General features: G+C 42.2%; 1 protein-coding gene across 12 annotated transcripts in view; it reads left to right on the forward strand.

Annotated features, from left to right (window-relative positions):
- Megf11 (multiple EGF like domains 11) overlaps nucleotides 1-13,402 on the forward strand; it is a 322,674-nt gene extending 309,272 nt beyond the window's left edge. For 3 of the 12 annotated variants that reach the window (XM_087905310.1, XM_087905312.1, XM_087905317.1), the window contains 3 exons: nucleotides 3,985-4,041; nucleotides 9,875-10,081; nucleotides 10,684-13,402. In XM_087905310.1, the coding sequence (XP_087761436.1) occupies nucleotides 3,985-4,041; nucleotides 9,875-10,081; nucleotides 10,684-10,841 (422 nt within the window). In that variant the 3' untranslated portion in view covers nucleotides 10,842-13,402. Of the gene's footprint in view, nucleotides 1-979; nucleotides 1,047-1,488; nucleotides 1,591-3,984; nucleotides 4,042-9,874; nucleotides 10,083-10,683 lie in introns of those variants that run through there. The other 9 variants (XM_087905311.1, XM_087905308.1, XM_087905313.1 and 6 more) reach the window with 6 other exon arrangements.
- The last annotated feature ends 6,664 nt before the right edge of the window (nucleotides 13,403-20,066 follow it).

The raw sequence follows: 20,066 nt of genomic DNA on the forward strand, positions 1-20,066 counted from the left end.
AGCTCTGAGAATCCCTTCCTCCCCATCTGTCTGCTGAAGAATGACCACCAGCCCACAGACCTGGGGGTTGCTTTTCTATGAAACAGGCAAGTTGTATGCAGGTTACTTAGAGGCCCAGTAGCTTTGGCGACTCTGCCTGTCATCTTCCAACAAGGCTCTCGTGTGCAGGCTCAGTTCAGATTTTAGCTTGGGGAGCTGAGATAAGAGAATTTGGTTACCCATCAGGCAGCCCTTGATCAACTCCAGCCATGTTATCAAAGCTGCAGCAGGCTAGAGGCACAAGCCAGGGATGGGACAGAGGTTCCAGGCCACATTTGTGCAAGAGCCAGCTACTCTTTCAGTAGAGGACTGATTTGGCTCCCATCACAGGGCTGAGACTGGCCCTGTGTAGACAAGAACCCCTCCTGGGAGATAGAACACCTGGAGCAAAGGTAGGCATGATGTCGTGGAGGGGACAGGCAACTGAGACCTGAATTCTAGAGCCAGCTTCACCTTTGGCTTCTGTGGATCTGAGTATGGTCCCACGTCTGAAATAACATCCTTTCCTCACATAAAGGGCTGCTAAGAGAATGTAGGGAGAGGACTGCATCAGTCTCATGACTGGGACTTCCTCTTTGTCACATCAGACTCTCATATATGGCCCAGGAGCAAGAACTGCAGGCAGCCCCTACCTCTGTGCTGGGGATGCCCTGTGACAGAGTGTCTTCCCCCCGCCACACACACACACCTGCCCCGCAGCATAATTCCATATGCCACAGGGGCCTAAGAACTTGGTTTGGGCATATGCTGTTTTCATTGGCCTCAACTACAGTATGGTAGCTTGTCATATAACATTTGTCTGGTCCTCCTTTACTCAGTCATCCAGGGTCTGGGAGCTCAGGAGCATCTTAGAGATGGGTACACTGAGGCTGGGCCAAGTGCCAACTTGGGGAAGGGCAGCTGAGACGTGAGGTATTAACTGGCTCTCCTCTTCAAACAGCTCAGTAACAAGTCCCTTGACAGAGACACAACAGGCTGGACCCCCTACAGCTATGTGAACGTGTTAGGTCAGTAGTGGTTTGAGTCATCTTCCCCATCAGTCCCACCCTGATCTCTGTACTGAGGGGAGCTGCCCCACCACAAAGCAAGAGAGTTGAGTCCTGAGCATGGCTTTCCTTGTGGTGTACAGGGAGTGCATGGTTGTAGCCCACTGACTACCAGGGATGGAATGTAGAGATTTCCAGGTGGAAGCAGAAAGTGTATTTGCCATAGGCGGAAAAGGATCCTCTGCCTGGTACTTTTCAAGGCCTCTTCCCTCTGCCCCAGTGGAGGGTGGAATGGAATGGGAGGGGAAGAGAGGAGGACAGATAACCCCAGTCCCTTTGGATGCTACATGGAGATCTTGATTCCTTCTGGCCTGCCCCTTGCCCTACCCTGTGCTTCTCACCCCCTTCCCCTGCCATCCAGGCCCTGGGAATAATGGCTCCTCCCTGTCATTCCTCTCACTAGACTCCCATTTCCAGATCAGTGCCCTGGAGGCCAGGTACCCGCCCGAGGACTTCTACATTGAACTTAGACACCTCAGCCGCCACAATGAGCCACACTCACCAGGTCAGACCCCCCAGCCTTTCCTTCCACCCCATAGCAGACTGCCCTACACCCTGTCCCTGTTTCCATGGAGCCTTCCCGTGATTAGTCTATAGCCCCTTAAGCCCTACCCAAAGGCGGCAGTTTGTCCCAGTCCTTCCTACTACCCTGTTCATCCTCACCATGCTAGCTGATGTGGGCAAATTGGGATTGCTTATGGAGGCAACACAGCCTAGTTATACTCTCTGTTCTGCAACATGCGACCCAATAATGGTGTAGATAACAGAACATTGGCTCTCTGGACAAAAAGTTCAATGATCCCCAGAAAGGCCCCAGACCTAACAGTGGCTCAAACTGTATCTTCTTAGAAAATGATGTAGGGTTGTTGAGAAGAGACTGGGAGAAGGTAGGCAGATCTACCACTAAGTATCCTCTGGACTCAAACACTGAGCTCAAAGGTGGTGGCCTGAGAGGGGTGTGAAAAAGACACTTGGCAAGTGAGTCCTGAAAGGAAGAACATGTCCATCAGTTACAAAAATGAATGTCAAAAGAGTACAAAGAATGGACACGGAATGTGGTCCCCCTACAAAGTAGCTCTTCTAGGGCACCTTAGGGCAGGGCCTCAGAATGCTAGCCAACTCTAGGTTTGAATTTGGGCTCTAGGTGACTCTTAATGCTTCACTGAAACTAAGTCAACTTCCTCAGGTCTGTAGTCCAGGAAGGATGAAAGTTTGGAATTCAAGTTGTTGAGTAAGCATGGTTGCAAGGACCCTGCTGGCTGTAGGTCAACTATGGCTAAGCTGCCCTCACTTCACTTGAGGTCATTGTGATCCAAATAGGAGCCTGGGAGCACCTGGGCCTCATCAGGACTCAGCCCTAGTTCCTCCCTGATCCACAGACCTTCAATCACTGTAGCCAGAGCACCTCACACTAGTCTTTGTTAGCTCACAGCCAGCTAACTGTGGCTACTGGGAGAGAATACCTGAGGCTCTACCACAACTCAACTTTGTATTTGCTTGAATGTCTCTGATATTCTTTGGACAGCTGTTTCTTAAAGAGGGGGGCTAACACTGTAGCCACCCCCATTTCTTCAAGGAGAGCAAAGGAAATCCTTGACTATTAAAAAGTGTTAAACTAGGTAAACACGGCCTGCTACAGGTTTTTAAGGGTATGGGTTTCTTTGGCACTTTTAGAATAGCTTGCTTCTCCCATACCATTTAGGAAGGTGTAAAAGGTGGGCACACAGGCATAATCTGCAAATTCAACTTGGGAACTTAATGTGGAGGAGGGATCCTAGTATCAGTGGGTTTGTCTTTGGTGTCACAAATGTGGGCAAGTTCGGTGGAGTTAGACTATTTTAGTATTTGCCAACTACCTTACCTGGTACTGTTTTAATTAAAGACCAAGATGTATCTGGTTTAAGACCACATATTGCTCTTGGTTCCCAGCACCCATATCAGACAGTTCACAACCACCTGAAACTCCAGCTCCAGGTGATCCAATACCTCTGGCATCTGCGGGCACCTACACTCATGTGTACTCAGACTATATATGTGTATGTCTATAAAAAAATAGAAATCAATCTAAAACAAAGGACAAAACCCAAAAAACAAAACTCCCAAAGACAAAACAAAACACTAGGGTGGGTAGGGTAACTGTAAGTTAGTCATTCCTGTCCCAGCTTGGAAAGGCCAGACTTGGTTCCACCCCTGGGGTCACTTATAGCAATCCATTCAAGTTTCTGTCCTGCCTGCGGCTAGGGCTCCGGACCATGCATTCTGGGAACTTTTTAAAAAAAAAAAAAAAAAAAAAAGGAAAAAAAAAGTCCTGAAGGCTGAAAAACACTGGCAACATTTTCAGGAACAAAGCTCTACTTCCCCACGCACTTCAAAATGAGTGAGCGAGCAAGCTGGCTGTGGCTGGGAATGACTGTTCTTCCTGGAAAGTAAACTAATTAAGTAACCCAGCTACTTGTCTATTTCTCCCTGGCCCCCATCAGAGCAAAGAGGTGGGAAACCCTGTCTCCAACTCCATTCTAAAACCAAGGAAAAGGAGAATCAGAATTCTCTGTATCTGGAACCCTCCAGCTAAGGACTGGTGTAGCTTCATTCCTTACCCTGTGCCTCTAGAGCCTGGCACTTCACCTACAGAGATCAAAGGTGGCATCCTGAAAGGCAGGTGCAGACTAAAAGGAAAGCAAAAAAAAAAAAAAAAAAGGTGTTGCAGCCCATCTGATGTGATGACCCCTTTAAGAATCCCTCTGTGTTCACAACTATTTAGAATAGATTAAATCCAGAATAATTTGCTAGGAGTAAACTATTTTCTGGGTAAAAGAAGAAAAAGGCAAGGGGAGGAGGAAGCCACCAGCTGTCTAAGAAAACCTCACCCTGTATTTTCTTTCCTTCTGTTTCTATGCAGGCACTTGTGGAATGGATAGACGTCAGAACACATACATTATGGACAAAGGCTTCAAAGGTAGAGTATCTAATCCTGATGTCCTGTTACCGATCTGAAACGGCAAGGAATACTGCCTGAGAGAAAACTGTAGACCCTTATGCCCCTTAAAAAAAAAAAAAAAACAAAAAAGCTAAAAAGATCACAGGACCAGAGTCACTGGGTGGCTCTGCCCAGGAGGAGCAACCCTAATAATAATGAATTCATCTTTCCAGTGCAATTGCACCTGCTCAGCAAACACTTGTGGGTTTGTTATAGATGCCAACTAAATGTCTTCGGAAATGTAGACTGTCATTATCCAACCAATTAGTACAAGCTAAATTGATTATAAATCTGAAATAAAGTCAATCTAGCTGCCCCAGAGGCCTTCTGTTGTACTGGCAAGGACCACCACCCTGCACCTGCCACCTTTCTGGGGCACAAGGAATATAAATGATGCCCAGTGTTAACAGCCCCTACCCTCGGGAGATCTCTGCGAACAAAAGCAGGGAAGCCAAGACAGACCCCTACGCCACAAGAACTACATACAAGGTGGACCATCTCTCTAGGAAGTCTACAGGTGAAGCCAAAAATCAAAGATCAAGTCCAGCCCCCCCCCCACCACCACCACATTAGGTCCTAGGTTTAAATGCTGGAACATGTGAGCTAGGCAGCGTGCCTTGAAACTCTGTCACTTATTAACCATGTGTTTCCTAAGGTTGTTTCTTCATCTGCAAGGTTGGGATATTTATGCCTGATCTGTTGACTCATGCCTGTCTTATTATCTAACAAGGTTATCTTGGGTGTCCAATAAAATCGATGGGAAGTGCTTTTGTATATTATAAAAGTGGTACCAACATGATGTCTCTGGGGAATGTCTCAGTCAAACTGAAAGAACAGTAACAGAAGTCAGCGAGGATCCCACTGATATTCTACATCTACCTCTGCACCAGAATCACCTCACAAATGTTCATATTTCAGTAGATGGAGAGGGGGTCCCTGCACTCTGCAATTGAGAGGAGTATCTGAGGCTATCCTTATGTAATTTATTATCCAACTATATTTGTCTAAACTGCCCTAGATTTCACAGGTTCTGAACCTTCAAACCTAGCATGGACATCTCCTAATCAAGGAGAAAGGAGAGCAACTTGTGTACAACTCTTGGGAAGCTGGCTATCAGAAGTAAATGAGCAAAACTCAGGAGGTGGTGTGTTCTGCAAGAAAGAGAACAGCAGGGCTAACCATTTAGGATATGCAAAGCCCAGGAGACCTGTTTGAGGAGGGGGAGCCCAAGTTCCAAGCCAGCCTATAGGCAGCATTACCCTTGGAGTTTGATTATGGCAAGTTTCTGAGGATTCTGGCTTAAACCATCCAAATGGAGGCAAACGCCATTTCGGGATATAAGGATGCCAACAGAAGAGTCATAATACCACTTGTTCACCATGACCCAAAATCTGTTTCTCAATGTGGAATGGGAACTAGAGGGCTCTCCCAGGGCTTCTAAGGCTCTGAGAAGCTGCATGACTCATGGAGAAAAGCTCATCCAGGCCTTCACTATACACCTTGCCACCCTGTGCATGGTGATTAGGGTAACTACTTTTAAATTCAAAACCATAAATGTAAAACAAAGTCAATGAAAGCCAGTCTCTACCTGGGCATCATTGCGTTCCTGTCTCCTGGCGTCATCTGAGTGCATAGGAGGCTCTCTCAGGCAAGCAGCCAGACTGTTTCACAACTGGCTCTAATCAGCCTTCCGAGAGAGGGAGAGGGAGAGGGGGGGGGGGGGGAGAGAGAGAGAGAGCGCGCGAGAGCGAGCTGTGTAGGCAAATGTACCATGTTGGCCCCCAACATGTACAACAGAGTTCAAGAAGCCAGTGAAATATCTGTGTAGAACTTAAATATCAGTGTAACAAAATGCTACAAAACTCATGGAACAAATCCTACCTACTGGCTAAATGCCCCCAAACATCCATGACCAGCTACTTCCTGTCACTTATTTAAACTATTTCCTAAAGCAATAGTGGCGAGCCAAACCCACAGGACTAATTAAGAGTCTAGAGGTTCTCTAAACTTGGTGTGTGTGTTTGTGTGGCAGGGGGTGGGTGCCAGAGAAAGAAAAGATTTGGGTTCCACTTCAGTTGTATGGTGCTCACTAGACACAGCAGTCCATGTGGGTCTTGGCCTTTTTAAAAGGACAGCTGTAATAGCACCACTGCTAAGGCCTCCCAACTCTGACATTTTAACAGTCCTAATTCGGGTAACATCTACCTTTTTCTCTAACTGGGAACTCCACTCCCTGTCACCCTGGGAGATTGAGGGAGACTGCTTACACAGCTAAGCACTTGTCTCACCTTTTTCTGCAGCATAATGACTATACAATAAACTGTCACATGTCTAATTCCTTGTCTGTCATGCATTCAAAGTCTGACAGAAAAAAAAAATCCACTTCTCTCTACCTTCTGTCTATCTTCTGTCTGGGAATTCTCGACTACCATTCCCACAACCTGTGCTCCCTTGCCACCCACTCCTTCAAGTAACTTTGGGTTCTCAGACAGAAGCCCACTGAACTCCTGACAACTCTTCTGGTTGGCCAGTGTTTTCTGGATCTTAAACACCACTCTACCCTGAATCCCCACTCCACCCTTCCCCATATCCTATCTCTTACAGAAGTGAAGAACTTAACCCCAGGAACAGAAGCAGCAGTGTGACTTCCTTTTGTTAGGAGTAGCTCAGAGGTGATCTACAGATACTTAGTGCCTGAGTGTCTACATACATTTGAGTAACTTGGGCCTTCAATGGATATCAGGCCTTAACAGATTCAGAACATATTCACAGAGCAACTTTGAGAAGTTGTTTCCTCTTTATACTTGTGCTTCCTCAAAAAATGAAGATGTTCATTCCAGAAACCCATCTTGACTGTGATAATATGCATGACTGCACATGGTCCAGAGGAAACAAGGAGAGTAAATGTCAGGGTACTTGGAAGACTGCATGCTTCCTCTTTCTTTGCACAGTGCCCTGACAAGCAGGCAGTGGGGTGGGAGTAGAGCTGAAGGGATGAGGAAGTATCCTAGCCCAGCTGGTTACTCTTCCCCACACCCTGCCATCACAGCAGGCAGGTGGATGACTCAACAAGAGAAAGGCTTGGCTTCCTGAGTTTTCTAGCTTGCCTTACCCTTACCCGATCTCCTCCAGTTCCCAGAAGAGATGAGATAACTCAGCACCCTCCCCAACCATCACTCTTCATGGATTTCTCCATCCTGTCTTGGCCTGCAAACCTTGTATAGAAGAACCTAACCCCCTTCTTCCCTCCCCCAGCTCCAATTTAGCTCAGGAGAAAGAATATACTGAAATGGATAAAAGCTAGCATTTTCTTCATCAAACATTGGGAGCAACCCACTGTTTCACTTTCTGTGAACATACAGCTGAGTGAGGTTCTAAGGCTCTCCCACTACTCTATCTTAGCCACTCAGTCACTAAGCTTCAAGCTTAGCCTTTCCTCTCAGGAGGCCTTGGTATGTCCAGGAAGGATAAACTGAAGCAGTTGTGAAGACCTTGCACTCCAGGTAACTAGATATGCTGATGGAAAAAACATCTTGTCAGATAAGACAGTGGGAGTCCTAAGCACTAAGTATTAGACTAACAAACTTTGAGCTTTGGTTTCCTCATTTCTAAATAGTAATAACAGTCTCTTTCAGCCCCGCCTCTCACCAAGTTTCTTTCTGTTTGGTTTGAGACAAGGTCTCACTATAAAGCCCTGGGTGCCTGGAACTTGATGTGTGAACCAGGCTAGGGTTAAACTCAGATCTGCTAGCTTTTTCCTCCCAAATGCTAGGATTACAGAGGTGTCAAATCACACTCAGTTTCAAAACCTAACTGGAATGAAGGTCACTCTTCAACTGCTACATAAAATAAGCTAAGCTATCCCTCAATTCCACATAATACGCAACCAAGACAGTGGTGATAGGTAATGAACAGCTTTCAACAAGAATTCCCGAGCCTCTTTCCCTGCTTGAGTTCAGACCAACCCTACTGAGCTGACTCAGAGGTTCTCAGGCTTACTCCACTCCCCTGTACTAAGAAAGTACTGAGAGGCAAACTAAGATGATAGCTTGAGGCAAGTCACAGTCTAGGACCCAGGCTGCCGTTCTCCAGTGGGTAGGCTTCCACCAGCAGAAGTACCTATTTACCTACCTTTCAGTCCTAGCTAGAACTGCCGAGATTGCTCATTGTCTAGCAAGAATGTTTTTCCTCCTAGAGTCAGGTGCTACCAAGGTCAGTCTTAGACCAACTGGACTAAAGCCAACTTTCCTCCCAACTTATGAGCGAAGTGTTTTGAACTTCCACTGTACTGAGAGACAGTGGGACCCTGAGTTTACTTCCTCACTCCCAGTCTCAACTTCTTCACAAGCCCTGAGGCAGGGGGAGGGACTTAGTTACCAGCTCTACTGTGTCCCAGCTTTGTGAATACACTTCTACACAAAACCAAGGAAATGCTGCCTGCTAAAACAAGAGCTGCCAACATTCAGAGTAAACCCCTCCGCACCAGACCTGCTGTATACCAGACCATTCATGGTGGTGCCCATCTCAGTTACTTCAGCCACTTGCACATCCAGTTCCCCTTGAGACACAGCTTTTGCTTTTTAACAGTTTCAGTAAAATCACAGCTGGGGACAGGGAGCTTAAATAGCAGTTCCAAATGGAAACGGTGGTGGTCCCAGTAAGAAGACTCCCAGAAATTTCACCAGCTGACTTCCACAGACATTTAGAGGTGAGAAGCCTCTTAGGTTACTCTTGACTGTCAAGCTTTGGCCACTCAAGGTTATTTCCAGACACCTTGCCTGCCAGTGCCTCACAGAAACAAGGGTGACAACCGTTAGACTAGTTTACTGAGCACAGACAGAGCATCACCCCAAAGGGAAGGAGAGTAGGAGTGGAAGTTTTTCTCTGTGACTCTAAGTCACTAAGGGATCTTCTTCCTCCAGGAGAGCTACAGTCACTTCACCCCATTTTTATTAGATGTCATTCTGCACCCTCGTGCAGCTGAGGTCTAATGATGGAGCAGGATATGACTGAAACAAGCTCCAGTTAACATTCTCAAGGACCAGGAAGTTGAACCTAGACTATACTTTGAGTGTGCTAAGACACAGGTACCCTCTCAAAGGCTAGCTTGAAACTGAGGGCTTTTTATACCTGTCACACCTCAGTTATCCCACTCTAAGGATGAGCTCCTGAAAGACCAGGATGCCACTATTTGTTGAAGGCAGCTAAACTGTTGACATCCACACTGAAACACATAAACGCTGCGACTACTCCTGTGCTTCTGAATCCAAGTTTCTAGTCATTATCACAGAAAACATGGGGCCAAGAAATCTTAGAGCACAGATTAGGTCTTGACTCTGCAGTGCTATTTACTAGCTCGTGACCCTGGCCAAGTTGACTGTATCTCTCTGGGCTTCCACCCTGTAATATACCAGCTGGCATTTGTATAAACTAAATGATACATGTAAATAAATACTGTGACTAACATTTTTCTGTGGGAAAATAATGCCTAACTGAGAAAGCATACCTTAACACACTGAATAAGATGTAATCTTCCACCGGGTGGTGGTGGCACACGCCTTTAATCCCAGCACTTGAGAGGTAGGAGTAGGGGGGTCTCTGAATTCAAAGCCAGCCTGGTCTACAAGAGCTAGTTCCAGGACAGCCAGACTGTTACAAAGAGAAACCCTGTCTTGGGAAAAAAAAGTAATAATCTTCCAATATCATAGTCTGTCCCAGCCCCAGGCACACAAACTTGACTGCAGTCTGTTTCTGGTATTTAAATGAATCCTTATGTCCTTGTTTCTCCTAAGAAATCTCTCTTGCCTTGCAGATTACATGAAAGAATCTGCGTGCAGTTCTAGCACTTGTTCCTTGAACAGCAGTGAAAACCCTTACGCTACAATTAAGGATCCACCCATCCTCACCTGCAAGCTTCCAGAAAGCAGCTATGTAGAAATGAAGTCACCTGTGCACATGGGGTCTCCGTACACAGATGTGCCATCCTTGTCGACATCTAATAAAAATATATATGAAGTTGGTAGGTGTCTCACATAAGTAACTTAGCAAAACCAGGGCAACAGTGCAGCATCTCAAGTGAAAACTAACTCTCCTCCACTCACTCTCTCCACAACACACCCTTCTGTTTGGCTGCATTTGAAGGAACCCAAGGAGAAATTCCATCCCAGAACTGCCCTCTCCTCTAATGCAGGAAAACAAAGTCTTTTGCCACTCTGCTTACAAATTACAACTGATAAGCAGTAGAAATAGCAAGGTTGGGGAACCAGTATACAACACTTCAACTGATTGTTGGTGCAAATCCAAGTTTGAAAAAGAAAACCATCAGAACTGCTGTTTACAAGTTTCCAAATCACTTACACCTCCCCTATTCAACTGTGATCCTAGAGGTATTCATAAGACCCACACCTCTAGGATGTCCTAAATCTCTTGTTGAACAGAGGCAGGGATTCTGACCCTTGGGTTTTCTATCTCTAGAGAAAGCCTGTCCTAATCATCATGCATTTATCAGATTTATACATCCATAGTTCCTCTCCCCAACAAGTTAAATAGAACTTTCAGATCTCCCACCAAGGCAACAAAGCTAATCTGTTCTCTGAACTCATTTTTCACTATATTCCTTAGAGCCCACAGTCAGTGTGGTCCAAGAAGGCCGAGGTCATAACTCCAGCTATATCCAGAATCCATACGACCTACCTAGGAACAGCCATATTCCTGGTCATTATGACCTCCTCCCAGTAAGACAGAGCCCTGCCCATGGGCCCTCCCAGGACAAGCAGTAAGAGGGATAAACTTCTCTCTTAAGTGTGCTCTGCTGACTATTCTGACTCTGAAAGAAGAAATTCTGTGACTTGAAATATCAGTACAGACTGATCTGGATTGAAAGAAGCACTTCCAAATGGGATTGGGGTAACTGTTCAAGGAGTCTGTTCACAAAGGCAAATCATATCACCTTCAGCCCTAAGTGCCCTAGATATGATTTTTAAAACATTTAAGATATCGCTACTCATCAACATCAGCTAAATTCAGATAAAAGATATGCATTTAATATTATGAAACAACGTTTACAATGCATGTGGCTTAGGTTTTGCAAACTTTCCTAGGAGAAGAAGGGGACTGGAGAATGGAGGGGGCACTTTAGAACACTTGAAACGTGTATGTGCTGTTGATTATTGTTACTATCAACATCTGCTTCAGTATCGAAGGGAACTGGTGCGTGGATATGAACTGTTCTAATATTATTAGTAAAATCTGTGTACATATAGATATGGTCCATCAAAGTATAACAGCCATAATCAGAGTTTAAAATATAGCATACTTCTGACAACTTGCATTTTCAAAAACAAGAATTTAATAAAGACAGAGTCACTTTCTTCTGTCCTATCAGTGATAGGAGACAAAACAGAAGGGGGGGGTAAGAGTAATTATTTCAAAAGCACAGCAGTTTCATTCAGTCTAGAATGGTTTCTATGCCTGCTTTACCAAATCTTGTCAAGAATAATGAAGGCCAGTCCTGGCCTGGCTGCACTGCATTAATACGCCTAACATCTGAGTCATTCTGTGTGTACCAGAGAACTAAGCTGCTACTTTAAGATAGTAGTCACAGGACTGGAAATGTAGCCCTGAAGAAGAACGCTTGGTGGTGAGTGGGGCCCTGGGGTAGATCACCAGCATCATAGAAAAGGTGTAGGCTGATAAGAATTAAGTTTCCCTAGAAACCATCCAAATGGCTCATTCAATTTAGTTGGAGTCCCTTGACTTGTTTTCAAGCAGTTCTTCATAGATGGCACTTGATGTAGCGTGGAACCTAAAAGTGTAGAAGAAATTATACAAATGTGGGCATGGCAAGCTTAAGTTGCTTAACATACATTATGCTTTTTGATGGAACTAAATGAAATAAATGTAAAAAAAAGATTTTAAAAGCCCATCACCTACTGAAATGGGCAAATATGTATTCCATTAGTTGGTGCTTTAAACCTCTATTCAGATAAGTCTTAACTTCCTCTGCACGGTGTAATAGCAGGTAAACCGAAGCATGGACAATTCTGAATGTGGCTAATTCCCAATTCTTATAGGACCCCTTCATAAGAATTAAGAACAAAAAGGACAAACTGGAAGTTAATGACCACCCTTGTGCCACCCCAAGTTCTTAAAGAGGAATAAGGGTCTAGCCAGTGAAAATTACCTAAACAGGGTTTACAGAAAGAAAACTGCAAAGCTGGATACTGCTACAGGAAGTGGGGTTGATACTAACTAGAAGAAGACTTGTAGAACCCCTTAGTTTGCGTAAGAATCAGCAAAAGCAAGAAAATATATAAGCAAATCTCCCTCCTCACTTCACTCAAGGCATACGCCAATCTTAGCAATAGAGGAACATAAACACGAATGCTGCATGTGTGCATGGAAGCGAGTGATCAGCAATAGTAAACTTTCCAAAAAGCCTTATTAAAATAGGAACACTAGAAAATTACTTTGTAGACCTAAGTTAATATTTCTCATACATATGTATAAAGAAATAGAGTTAAGAGACTCACCTCAGTATTTCAGGGCCACAAGTGCTCAATTATCTTTGTGAAGCAAGGATGAAGCATGGCAAAATCCAATCGGCAAGGAGAACTGGCATCTCAATCCCAGGCTTTATCTTCTTCCCTTATCCTGCATGTACAATAACTGCTACCTGGCAAACTATAACCATGCAAATTCCAAGTCTCACTTCTCTCTTACCAACTACCCTCTGCACAGAAGTATTCAGCAAGAGGTGAGATGACTGGAGCACCAAGTCAAGAGATGCTGGCACCACTCTTGTTAAGTCACTTGCCCTCTTTGGGCTCCTTTATTTCCCACACATGAAAGAAGAGACACATTAGTGGGAGCAGAGCTCTATCAACTCTCCAACTGTAGTACTCTACAACATTTCAAGCAACATAACTCAAACAGGCAATACAGAGGAGGAGGGAAAGGGCAAAGATGTGATTAACTATGGCGACAAGAGCAGCCTTCACATAGCTAAGAGTTAGCACTAAGACATTTCAATCATGCAGAGCTACTGTTAGGAATTTCTGTCTAACAATCACAAGTAAGTTTGCAGTCAGCCTAAACACGTGCACTGCACATTCTATCAATGACTGGAAAGATCTGCTCAATTATTTTTCAAAATGAAAACTCTTCAATCCAGTAAATTAATATGTATACAAGTCAGAAAAATAAAGAACACAGTTACTGTACAATAGTGTGAGAGACTATGAAATGGCAATACTTTTTTAAACCACAGATTTGTAATATATTTGTTCACTGTGCAGAGGGACTGTACCTCAAATAAAATAAAATGGATTTCTCAAACTAACTTACAAGAATGCCTATTGTTTTACACACTGAAAATCTATAATCTACATTTTATGTTTAAGACAGAATTAACCTACATTTGGTATAGTTACTTTAAACAACTGGAAGAATGAAAATTATCACAATAGATGATTGAAAAATTAAGCGAAAGGTTATTTTTTAAGTAACAAATGGGACTACTTAACTCATGTTAAGTATTTTAAAATCCCACTCACACCAGTATTGGATTTGTTTTCCCAAGGATTTGTACTCAAAGGCAACTGTTACAGCTTATGTTATGCTCCAGTGGCAAAAGGGCAAGTGTAAGACCTACCTAATTTATGTAAATCCAATGAACAGCTTTTGATTATTAGAATTTAGCATGTGCACCTGCTTTAGGACATTTTAAACAAAAAATCTAATATAGCTGGGTTTAAATATATATTAAAAATGTTTAAATATATACTGAATATATATTTAAAGAAAAGCTGCAGTACAGTCATGATGATTCATGACTATAATCCCAGCACTTAGGAGGCTGAAGCAGGAGGACTGTCAAGAAGAGTAACAGGCCAGCCTCCCAAAATATGCAAATAAAGGCCAGGCATGGTGCTGTACTGTTGTAATCCCAGTATTCAGAAGGCTAAGGCAGGAAAGTTTCAAGTTGAAGCAGCTTGGGCTACACAGTGAGTTCAAGAGTAGCCTAGGCTAGAAGATTCTATCTCAAAAGCAAACAGCAGCAGGATTTAAAAAAAAATAGCACATTATTTAACTGAGCAAAGAGATCAGTGATGGAGCATTTGCCTAGCATGTATGAAGGTCTGGGTTCCATTCCCAGCATCACAAAAGCTTAAAAGAAAATACAGATGCCAAAAAAATAGCTTACTGGGCTGGCAATATGATGACCTGAGTTCAATGCCTAGGACCCCTAAGGTACAAGTTGTCCTCTGACTTCCACATGCAGCTGTGGACGTGTGAACACACACACACTTACACACATGCATACAAAATAAATACACATAAATTTAAAAAATAAATTCTGGAATGAGTTCATTAAGTTTAAATTTGCTCCTCAAACTAAGTCAATTCAAAATATTACAACTTTTCAGTTCACAAGGCTTATGTGGTACTTAAAAGTTATTTTAGGCTAGGTATGGTAACACACTCCCACAATCCTAGCCCTTCAGGCAGCTAAGCTAGAAGAGCTGGAATTCAAAGCCAGTCGAAGTAAGTTAGTGAAACTTGTAAAAGTAAAGCAAATAGCTGGGGATGTTAGCTCTGCAGAAGAACGCTTGCCTAAAATGTGTGAAATCCCAAGTTCAATCACCAATACCACCACCACACCACACACAAAGTTATTTCAATTTAGTATAATGTTTAACCAAAAATAATATATTTGCCACTCAGAAATAAGGGACAATTAACAGGTAATTCTCCAGGGCTAAATTAACACATTTAGTGAACAAAGGGTAAAGTTATACTCCGTGAGTCTTCGGATAGAGGGTAACTAAGGACCAACAGCTGCAGGCTGTGCCCCGAGCACTCAAACAGTCCATTAGTCATTCACCTACTTAGAGGGAAGACAGTGCATCTGATCAGTGCAGCAACAGGGGATGGAAAACCTCTGTGAGGAAGGGCGGATCAATAGATGGCTACATGGAGCTCATTATATTTGTACCTTGCAAATTTTAAAAATTTTAAGTATTTATAGAATTATACAACAATCCTGTGCTATTTTAAACAGAATAGTTAACTGTCAGATTATAGCTGCCCAATCTATACCAAAAGGACCTCTACACTCCTCCCTCCTTGCCATCCTACATTGTTCTGAAGAAACAGATATTCGAAATAAAAACATGAACAAAACCAATTTCCTGCCTGTGGATCTTACAACGTGATTACACAAGGGTAGAAATAAAGGGAGGCCCTGGGGTGCTAATTACACAGTTTCTTCCTTGACTTATAGACCACTGAACAGGGGTTCAAACCAACCCCACACAGGTGGAAGCTTTGTTCTCTGACTTCAGTTGTCAGATTCCCTCCTCATTCTAGCATCTGCTGCCAAAACAACTGTCTACCCTAGAGCCTTGGGTAGAAGAAGCAGGAGATCTTACATAGTATTGTTATTTATGCATCCACTTTAATGCAAAAAATAAAACTCATTATATATGAAACAAGTTTCTGGGGCTAGGCAAGGTGACTCAGTAGTAAAGGAGCTTTCTGCTGAGGATGACAGCCTGATCCCTGGGATCCACATGGTGGAAGGAGAAAATCAACTCCCTCAGGTTGTTCTCTGACTTCCAACCATGTACTGTAGCATGCCCTGTCCCACCTTAATAAGTGTAATAAAAAACTTTAAATGAAATAGTGTTGTTTCTTAAATTGTTCCATGTAGGGCAGGTGTAGGTGTGCACACGCATTTGTGTGTTTTTAACATTCCTGGACCCCAATGATGAAAAGTTTTGGCATAGAGACCAGTACAGTGGGGGGCAATCCCTTAAAGACATGAAAAACCACACCACTTACTTGGAGATATATGAAAATGATCTGCTGAGATACTAGAGGTTGTCTCAGTAGGGAATGCAAGCTAAAAGCAGGATTATCTCCTTGGTGGGATGGGGATAAAAGGATCTGAGAATTTATGGTTTGAGGAAAGGTTAAGTTCTGCTAACTCAAAAATACAAAGCGAATGTTGCTGGCTACTAATACTGACTAAAACACAATATTTTGTGTTCATATCTGTTAACTACCAATCCCATGTCAATAAATGGTAAGACAATGAATTACAATAAAATAAATTTAAAATTTAGATCACATCAACAGTCCTAGAATGTCATTTAACCGTGCATATATTACCCATACACTGAAGGGCTTTTTCTGTTTGTTTTATTGAGGTGCACACAGGATCTTGAACTCCTAATCCTCCTGCTCCCAAGTGCTATGTGTCATCATGCCCAGCTTAGTCACTAGTACTCTGTAGAGCTATGAAAAATATGAGTTCTTTTTTTGAGGGGGGAGGGGGGGTTCGAGAAAGGGTTTCTCTGTACCTTTGGAGCCTGTCCTGGAACTAGTTCTTGTAGACCAGGCTGGCCTCGAACTCACAAAGATCCTCCTGCCTCTGCCTGCCGAGTGCTGGGATTAAAGGCATGCGCCACCATCGATCGGCTAAGATATGAGTTCTTAAAAAGTATGCAAGATGTTTTGAAAAGTTTTCTCCCAGAATGCAAGCTAGGTACAGTGGCACATACCTGTAATCCCAAAACTGCAGAGGTGGAGACAGGAGTATCAGGAATTCAAGACCAACCTCAGCTACATGAGATCTTGTCTCAATGAAACAAAAAGCCAGTCGATTTTTTTAAAGAGTAAAAACCATAAAACAAAGAGTTCTCAACTTATAATTGACTCAGCAGCTGATCAAATGCTTCTCTCTTCCTTCACACATAGTATCTTGACACACATTGAAAAAACTGACATTTTTCAAATATCCTAAAAAACTTTTATTTAATGAATTAACATCATGATAGATGATTTTAGTAAAGATAATAAGACTAAAAACCATTTTTCCAAAGTATTTACCTGATATTTTACTTATCTTTTAAATTTAAGATTTCAGTTTGATTTTAATACCAACACACAACCCAGAAATGATCTAGTTCAGTCACATCATTACTTCAAAGAATCTGAACTAACAGATGAAATAGATAAGAACTATGACTATAATCTGTCTTTTCCAAGCAGCTGACTGCCATGCTAGAACCATTAGTTCAATCTTCTAACTTATGTATAATGCAAATTTTTTAGTGCTTGCCTGGAATACAACATTCTTGCAAACATTCTATTCTCCAATTTTTAGGGAAATGGATATTGTTAGTAAAGTGATCTCTCAGCTAAGAGTCTGTCAATGTGATTAGCATACTGTGTCATTTTATCAGCCTCCTACAATATGGAAGAATACAACCACTCTTTAAAATGTCAGACTGGCAACTTTGTTTTATTGGGGATGTATTCAATCCTTAAAAGAACTACAGCCCCGGGACTGCTCCAACCAGGAGAAAGCTCGGGTTGCTTTCTCTCTGGCGTAGCATCAGAGCACCGTATCTGACAGGTCGATAGCCCGATGAGCCACGTGCAGGTGGCTCTTGTCATAGCCTCTGTCCTTTTTTTGTAGCACAGCAAATGGAGGTCATGTACACTCTAAACAAAAGCCACATTTTATTCTGTTTTGTTTTTGTTTTGAGATAGTGTTCCCCTGTGTGACTCTGGATGTCTGCAACTTAGGTATTTAGAGCAGGTGGATCTCCTGCTTTACCTGAGTGCTGCCATAAAAGGTATGACTAGCAGTTTTGAATTTTCTTCAGGGTATAATCCATTTCTCTTTAGTTAATAACATTTTACAAAACTCTGTAAACTTAAAACTAATAGTAATAAATTAATTATTCACCTACCTTTCTGCTTATCATGTTGACTAAAACCATCTAAATGGCGTATCTTTTTCTTTATAATAGATTAAAGAGATTAATTACCACAACAGCTCAAACCACTGAGAGTACTGGGATTTTATAAACACAAGTCAGAAATGACAAAAAATAAAATAATCATTTTCCTAACACCAAGAAGTAAGACTAGTTCAGACGCATGACTCAAACTTTTATGGGTTAAACTTTTCTGCAGAACTCTTCAGAATTTAAAAGACCAAAAGCAAAGAACACTGTTTGCAACCTCTGCTTACAATTCCAACTTAACATGCTCAGTGGAATGACTAATGATAACTTACACTGACATAGTGACAACTATAAGACAGAATTTTCAAAATAACAGACAAAGACAAGGTCTAATAACTAACTGGCTTTTCAGGAGAATTTAACAGGTTAAGAAAAACATCTAAAGTTAAACTAATGAAAAGCGCCGGGTGGTGGTCGTGCACACCTTTAAGCCCAGCACTTGGGAGGCAGAGGCAGGTGGATCTCTGAGTTTAAGGCCAGCCTGGTCTACAAAAGCTAGTTCCAGGACAGGCTCCAAAGGTACAGAGAAACCCTGTCTCAAAAAACCAAAAAACAAAAAACAAAAAACAACAACAACAACAACAACAACAACAAAAAAGCTAATGAAAAACAAGGTCACAGTCAAGCACCAAAGTACTTAGAGTTATCCTAATAAATAAAACTGTAATGCTTCCTACTCAGGACAGTTTGTCTCCTGAGGTCCAACTCAACATGAAGACTCTTGTTGACATGCAAATTTTCTAATACCTAATATTGCTTGAAACTCTCCCAAAACCCAACCATATCCAAGAGAATTTAAATCTATTCTTAGTTTAAAGAAATGTAAAAGCTATTCTTAGTCATTTTTGATTCACTACATAATTTCTTTTTCTTAGTTTTATTTCATAAATCTTCTGCAAATTTTTAATAAACAGAGATGGAACCTCTTCCTGTGTCTAGTGGCACTGTTAGACAGGAAAGTAAAGAAATGGTGTCACCACTGCTCCTAGTAATACTTCCCAAGAAGAGGATAACTGAACTGCAGATCTAAAGTCTCACCTAAATTGACACTGTTACCCCCAATTCAAGTTTACTCAGCACTGCAAGGACCTATGTTCTCACTCATCAGAAGCAGTATTCCATGGCTACATCCAAAGCATTCAGAGGAAAAATATAATCTGACAACACTGGGAATAGTCCCCCTATAACTGTTTATTAGGATGAGAATATACTCCAAATCAATAACTAAAAAAAGAAAAAAAAATCAAATTACAGAGCATGCATAAAATACAAAGTAGCAATTTATAAATAGACAGCATGTTTATAATCAATACACTAAAATAACAAACAGCTACAAAAGAAAAACAAAATGACTGACTACAGCAATGCCTTCTGTGCTCCCCACACATCATGAGCACTGCAAAAACCAGATTAACCATGAAACATAGTCATCTATGCAAGCCCATACATTTTTTTTGCAGGTATCCCACCATCCTGAACAATATCTTTGCAGTTAACTTTCAGAAAACTGCAGAGTAAGTGCTTAATATTATCCACAAGGAAGTAAAACTAAGTATTAGTGTGTACATTTCTGAATGAGAAACTAGCTGCTCCATTAATTTCAATTATGTAGTGGAAAAACCTATTTCAGGACCCTACCTACAATGCCTAAGTGCATTCTACTTAAATTCAAGGTACTATTTCATTTTCATACTAAAAGAACACATGCCTTTAAGTGGTACCACTTGAGCATAAATTAACCTCTCACTGTATTCTTTAGACATACTAAAACCAAAGGTTTAACTGAACTATATTCTATAATACACTGTAGAACTCAAAAGCATTGTTAAAGTAATTGCTCATGCTTGTTGGTGAATATGATGATAAAATTAGGCTTCATTTCACTTACTAGAAGGGTTTAAACACAAAATTCACACTTCAAAATGTGATATTACTAGCATTAAGCTAGTTACTGCATGAGCAATAAAAATGCCAGACAATCTACTTCTGGGAAATGAGACTGGTTAAGCTACTCAGGCTGCCAATCACTGCAACAAAGACATCTCAGACAGAAGTCCACTAGCCTGCCAGGCAGCAGGTTAACTTGCGACCCCATAACCATGATGCCCTACACAAAATAAAGTAGTCCTTTGTGTTTATTAAGATAATTCTTTTCCAGAAAAAAAGAATCCCCATCGTCTTGGA

Source organism: Myodes glareolus, chromosome 4, assembly GCF_982192425.1.
Source record: "Myodes glareolus chromosome 4, mMyoGla1.1, whole genome shotgun sequence".
NCBI lineage: Eukaryota > Metazoa > Chordata > Mammalia > Rodentia > Cricetidae > Myodes > Myodes glareolus.